Raw genomic sequence first — 6,779 nt, 5'->3', positions numbered from 1 at the left:
CGCCTGGCATTGGTGTGCCTCTGCGGGATGGGATCAGCATGAATGGCGCAGTGGGTGCACTTTACCCACGAAAGACCACAACTTGCTCTATCAATAAGGCTGCTCATTGCAGCAGAATGACGAAAAATCTCCTTGAGACCAAATCACTAAACAAAGCTCAGTGATGTAGAAGACACAGAATAAATACATGACCAAATAAAGATGTCTTCATTTACCCGCACACACAGTACAAGAGTGATAAAGCCGGCTTCTGTGTTGGGGGTCGAGGGGGGCACACAAACGACAAGTGATTACAAGTGAGATCAATCCTGATACGTAGAATGAAAAAGCGAACACGCACATAATTCTAAACCGAATGAACACATCCTCAAATCACATGACTACACGGCCAATGCACTGGATTTTAAACTTTAATATCTAACATTATTGCTTTAGGACATGTTTTCCCTGAACCAGGAACAGAGTGCTAATTACATAAAAATATACACATAGAAAAAGTAGTTCTCCATTTTCCCGGGGAAAAAACAGTAACTTCTAGAATACTCAAGTGTTTTGTTTTAATTATGAAGTCCTGGTCATCTCATTTATTAGCTCTGTGACATACATATTTAAATTAAACATTATTAGACAACCGTTACAACTTATAAAGGTAAGGTGCCGTTACTGCGTAAAGAGATTCTCCTGTGAGTCGATGTGTCCCTTCTCCCACCCACTAACAAGGCAGCAATATGGTTAGTTTAATTTTATGAGTACACGATCCATTGCTGCAAACACGAATTCTCGTCTCCACCCTGTGCTTATCTGTGCATGTGTGTGACCTGGTTAGATCGCAAGGGCAACCTCTCGAACTTCAACAGCAAGATGAGCTGGGCTTGGGCTTTCGGTGCAGACTGACCGTGTCTGTCTGCATCAAGTGATCTGACCTATCCTCGGTAGCAAGCACTCTTCGAACTGCTTCCTCAAAGGCCGCTGCAACATTCGTGGCATCTTTTGCACTTGTTTCAAAGTAAGGATAGTCGCCGTTGTCCCTGCACCAGGCTTGAGCTTCTTCTGCAGACACCTGCCGCTCGCTGATGTCAACCTTGTTACCCAAAATCACAAAAGGAAAGCTTTCGGGCTCTTTCACATCCGCATAATATATGAATTCTTTCTTCCAGTTACTCAAATTCTGGAAGCTTTGAGAATCATCGACGCTAAAAGTAAGCAGGCAACAGTCAGAACCTCTGTAAAATGGCGTCCTCAGGCTTCTGAACCGCTCTTGACCGGCGGTGTCCCAAATCTGCATGGTAACAAAATGTCCATCCACCTCCAAATCTTTATTTAAAAATTCCACACCTATTGTATGGAAGAGTTGGGCATCAAACTTATTAGTCACATATCTGTTCATTAGAGAACTCTTCCCAACTCCACCATCTCCAAGGAGAATTACTTTAAAAAGCGATGATTTTCCTGCCATTTTTAATCTCAAGATCTCTGATTTCGGAACCCTGTAAAATAAAAGGGCACCATTACATTCCTTTAGACCTGTACATGGTTCTACATGCCTCTATGAATGTCAGTGTCTAAGGGAAATAAAACACAGAGCCCCAATTCCTTTCTGCGCAGGGAATACCGGACGGCAAGAGATGTCACCTACTGAGCCCTCCACCTTGTGCCAGGCACCACCCGACCGTCACTCTCTCTGACAGCTGCTGAGGGCTCATTCTTCCCCTTCCTCGGGTCACCGCTGACTGAGGCTAGCACTCAAGGCCAAGTCTGACCCCAAAGACTGTCCTCTCAACCGTTCCTCTTGGCTCACAATAAGCCCTGCCACCATCTGTTAGAGTTGCAGTAGGACACCGAAGTGGGCACGTTTCTGTAGCAACTGCAAACAGCCCTCTGGTGGCACGGTGACAGTGTTCACTGATGGCTTTCCTCTCAGGCCAGCGGGTTTCTAGACAACCCCCTCTTTCTCTCTCCCAGCGCCATCACCATAGGAGCTGGTAAGCAGGAAACCAGAGACAGAACTGACTGATCTGGCTGTGAACAGACCGAAGCCAACCACCGAGTAAAGGACTCTATTCTTTTCATTAGGAACACTATTTTGAGTTGGCTAACATTAATGTCCGCACCACTCGAATTTTTGATATAATATTATAACCTAGCACATTCTACCCACAAGATTCATTTGGGCAGCTCCAACTCTTCTGAACAAATGTGAGCCTGGGCTGTTACTCGTGTGTTTCGAGGGGGAATGAAATGAACATTAAACAAAAATGTGGTACCATGTGTACCCTTTAGGGGAAGCCCTGGGGCAGGACTAACTCCCCCTCCCCACCACCAGTCCCCAGGGGGGGCTTGGGGGGGTACGGAGATTCAGACACCCTTTTGTAGGCTGGTGGGAGCACTGTTCCTATTTAAGGCTTCTGTTTTTATTCTTTATTATGAAAAATTTCAAACATACACAATTTCTGAATAATGAGAATAATATGATGACACCTCACAGACCCTAAACCTAGCTTCACCAATTATCAACTTACAGCAAATCTTGTTTCTTCCATAGCGTCCCATTCTCCCTTCTGCCCAATTATTTTGAATCAAATTATATCATTTAAACTGTAAATATTTCAGTATTAAATGGCTTTTAAGATATTTGTAAAGGAAGACAACCTTTAGAGTAGCACTAACAGAATTTTCTGCAACGATGGAGATGTCCTCCATCTGGACTGTCAGCCACTACCCACAAGTGGCTAGTGGGAGCTAGGAAATGAATTTATATAAAATGAAAATGAATTTATATAAAATTATATTTTATATAATTATATACATATATATAAATGAATTTATATAAAATAATATTTTATATTATTTTCACTAATTTGAATAGTCACATTTAAAGAGCCAACAACTGTATTGGATAGCACAGCCCTAGAGCAAAATTGGTAATTAACTTTAACATGAAAGTAGATATTGTGAATCCCTCAGTGGGAAGATAATAAAGGCATGAACAATAATTGTTGTATTGACTAGGATGAATTTGCAAAATCACTGCAGTAAACAAACATTATCTGGCAATCGCCTGGTTATATGCAAGTATGACCCAGTATAATGTAACTGAACAATTCCCGTAACGTGCAAGAATTCTGCATTTCCTACTACATGCTACACACTATTCTTACAAATATGTGGCAACTTGTCCCTAACTCTTATTGGTGTTTTTAAATTACTACAGTAATTACTACTATAATTAATACAATTTAAATTGGCCAACAAAAGTGTGAGGCAAAGTGTGTACTACTTGGAGACTTTTCGACTTCAGTGGATGGCTCTGCCCAATGCCCAGGCTAAATTAATGTTAGGGAGGAAACTCAAACTATCTCAAGCCCTTTAATTTCCTGACATAGTAACAGTGCACTAAATCGGTTCCTTTGTTTAATTCTTTGGAATCTTGATTACACGACTTCAACTTAGAAAAAAAGAGTAGCAAAACCAAAACAGCACACCAACTATTCTGACACAAGGAAAGCATCTAATGCTCCCTCCTTAACATTCTTCAGTGCTTCTCCAGAGATTCAGTTCTAAGTCCAACTTCTAAGGCAAGACACCTGACCCTGCTCCCCATTCCTGGCATCAGCCATTCAGAAACGCACTGTCACAGGGAAGTGAAACTCAGATCCACGGGCTCAGCCCTCATGCTCGCCCTTGCCTTCGTCCCCACACGTGCTGCTCGCTCTGCTGGCGAACCCAGCCCCGCTTCACGAACTAACCACGGGGCCCTCAGAACCGCTCAGCACAGTCATCCCCCACACTGGGAACCTCCTCCAGCAGCCCCCCATCCCAAGACTGTTCCTTTCCCACGATTTTGAAGATACATAAACACAGACGTTCCACGTTGTGTTACAAGGGTGTAACAGATGTGCTGAATTCTAGTCTATCATTTATCTCAGGATTTTAATAAGTCTCTAACTGCCTCACTGGACACAAAGTTTCATTGTACAGCATCAACGTGTTAGGATCTGTACATCAAATTATAAACCAGACTGTGCAATCTGACAACCTCCACCCAGATGTGTGGTTACATACATCTACCAAATTAAGTCTTAGAAATTCCTTGAGATTTGTAATTCATTAACTCTATCAGGACACTTTCATAGTCCTTTTCTTTTTTCATAATAATGTGGGATTTCCTAGTTTGTGCCCTTATTCTGAGCAAGCAAATTTGGGATATGCTAGACCCACACACCAGGAAATAGGGTACAATTTTTTACATTTCTCATCTATAGTTTGGGGCTTCCCAGATATCCTATTTGGGGGTACGTTGGCATTTGTTCAAACAACTAATGCAGACATAAACAGCTCTCCGAGTCTAACTGCAGCATTGAATATAAACATGCATGGTGATATAATTATACAAACTATCTTATTTCCCACTGACATCTAACAAAAGCTAGCTTCATGCAATCCCTACATTAACATAATGAGTTTATGAACATTAAAAATGTTCCCTTTTTCTTCTCTGAAAACAGTAAAATGCTTTGAAACTTCTTTAGTATAAGCTGAATGAATAAAGGTATCCTGATACGTTCTTTTCAAAACTTACCTTAAAATGTAATACGAAGGCCTTTTATACTCCAGTTTAGAAGGACTGCCCAAAGGCAATATTCTTCACCCAAGCTAAAACATGACTTTAGCAATCAGCTAAACCCTACAAAGAAATATGCATAAGAAAAGCATGTCACATAAGCCATAATCTCACCTTAATTGTTCAGTTCAAACATCACCATCTGCAAAGAAAAAATCATAAAGCACACCTTAGCAATGTACATTCAATCTGTTTTTATAACTTTAAGAGTAAACACAAGAATTAAAATGCAAAAGAAATGTCTGACTTCCATTAGTAGCTAGATTCTTAATTTAAAAGGAAAACTACACCTGAAAGCTGCCCATGACCTTTCTCAGCCTAAAAATAGCCCTAGAATCAAATACTACACCTTAACCATTGTTGTTTTCCAACAAGTTTTTCACCTGCCCCCACCCATCCTACCTTTCTAAGTATCCCATTTAGACAGCTGTAAAATTTGGTTAAGATGAAATGTAAAATATAAATTATTCAAAATCTGCCCAAATTTTGAGTGGTTCAGAACAACCATATTCCACAGAATAAAGCTAACACAAAGAAGGAAAAAAGAAGGACCACTCAAGGGAGAGGCACCCAATGTGACACAGGAAACGTCAGGCAAAGACTAAAGGCAGTGCAGAATTTCGTGAAGCTTCTTTCTGGGCAGTCAAGGCAGACAGGAAACTTTGTGAGCAAATGGAGGCCCACCGTCAGAAAGGAGAACTGGTTCCCTGTGCCAAAGGCCAAGAGCACAGACTTGTGGACAAGCTATTTGACATCCTGCAGCTCTGGGGACTCTGGTGACAGCAGTACCTACCTCTAGGGCTGTCGGGGAGATCCACTTGGACATGGACAACAGGGAAAGCGGTTCACCACTGTGCCAGGCTCATTACAGGAGTGCAGGGAGTTTCTGTGGAATGGACACATGAAGAAGTCTTTACTGGGAGTTTTACAGAAACTAGGTAGATTTCTTTTATGGCCATTTCTTCAGTCAAATTTCAGAAGAGTCATGGGCAGAACAAACGAGAGGGCAATGCAGGCAGACATTAGGAAGCCAAAGGATCCCAGTCCTACAGACCAAATTCAGGGTGAAGGTTTCCTGTGCTGAGTAGGCAGAGCTGTGCTAAAGTACTAGCCTCTTTCGGTCTAAACCCACAGTTCCAAACCCCTGTCCCTCCCTTTTTTAAAAGCAAAGGGCATTTTTGTGGGACTTACATAAAGCAGCCTTCAACTTATAAATTCAATCGATGAAAAAAATGCTACCCTTCAGAATCTTGATATTTGGGGGTTAAGGATAAAATCACCACCATTACCACGCTAACACTGACTGAGCCCTGCAAGCCACTGACTCTGCTTCACTGTGTTCACTCCTCACAAGCCTCTCATTATCCCTACCCTATGGATGAAGACTGACTCAGAGACGTTACGGTCCTTGCTTGAGCTCACACAGCTAGTGGGGGGGGGGGACGGGGGGAGTGAGATCGGAATGCGACCCACTCCAAAGCGCAGTAGTTAACCCACAGGCGCGGCAGTCTTGGCTGCCTTTGCATTTATTTCAGAGGGTTCTCCTGTTACTCTCGTACGTACAATGAAAAGAAGGGGTAGCAATGGCAAGCGTCTTCCACTTGCTTGCTTTATTTCGAGACCTGCACAAAAACAAGTTAATCTGACAGAACTACTAGTATTCAATCCACTGACACATAGATAAAGCACATCTGAGTTCTATTAGAGTTTCCACAGTTTGAACATGTTTTAAATGCAATTGCAATCACACATCTGCAGAACCCTGCGGCGCCTCCCAGAAGCACGTGGAGCAGGTGGGAAAGCAGTTCTGCAGGAGTCCTCAGTGTGTGCCTCCCCGGGCCAGGCACTCAGGATGCAGGCCACACTCAGGCCCTGGCAGGTGGGGCGAGTAGTTGGGGGAGCTGACAATCCGGGCACAAACTCTCTTGCATTACAACTGATGCAAGTCTTACAGATGAGAGGTACGTGCTATAGAGTACAACACCCAACCAAAACCCAAAGAACAGCTTAAACAGTGCGGGGATTCTGCCCCTGCGGCTCCCTAGGTCAGACCAGACCCCAGGTGTGAGCATCTCACGGAGCTGCGTGATTCCAGCTATCAAGGGAATTACATTTTCATCCAACATGATCCTGTAACAGAGAGCTACTTCACCTGCCG

General features: G+C 42.9%; 1 protein-coding gene across 8 annotated transcripts in view; it reads right to left on the bottom strand.

The window, feature by feature from the left end:
- Positions 1-381: 381 nt before the first annotated feature.
- RAB9A (RAB9A, member RAS oncogene family) overlaps positions 382-6,779 on the bottom strand; it is a 55,151-nt gene continuing 48,753 nt past the window's right edge. For 5 of the 8 annotated variants that reach the window (XM_032620757.1, XM_032620755.1, XM_032620758.1 and 2 more), the window contains 3 exons: positions 5,415-5,507; positions 4,736-4,763; positions 382-1,487 (listed from right to left, as the gene is read on the bottom strand). In XM_032620757.1, the coding sequence (XP_032476648.1) occupies positions 851-1,456 (606 nt within the window). In that variant the 5' untranslated portion in view covers positions 1,457-1,487; positions 4,736-4,763; positions 5,415-5,507 and the 3' untranslated portion in view covers positions 382-850. Of the gene's footprint in view, positions 1,488-4,579; positions 4,764-5,414; positions 5,508-6,779 lie in introns of all 8 variants that reach the window. The other 3 variants (XM_032620760.1, XM_032620759.1, XR_004348153.1) reach the window with 2 other exon arrangements.

Source organism: Phocoena sinus, chromosome X, assembly GCF_008692025.1.
Source record: "Phocoena sinus isolate mPhoSin1 chromosome X, mPhoSin1.pri, whole genome shotgun sequence".
Classification (NCBI taxonomy): Eukaryota; Metazoa; Chordata; class Mammalia; order Artiodactyla; family Phocoenidae; genus Phocoena; species Phocoena sinus.
Note: the sequence above shows the minus strand (reverse complement) of the source record. Positions and strands in the feature narration are given on the sequence as shown.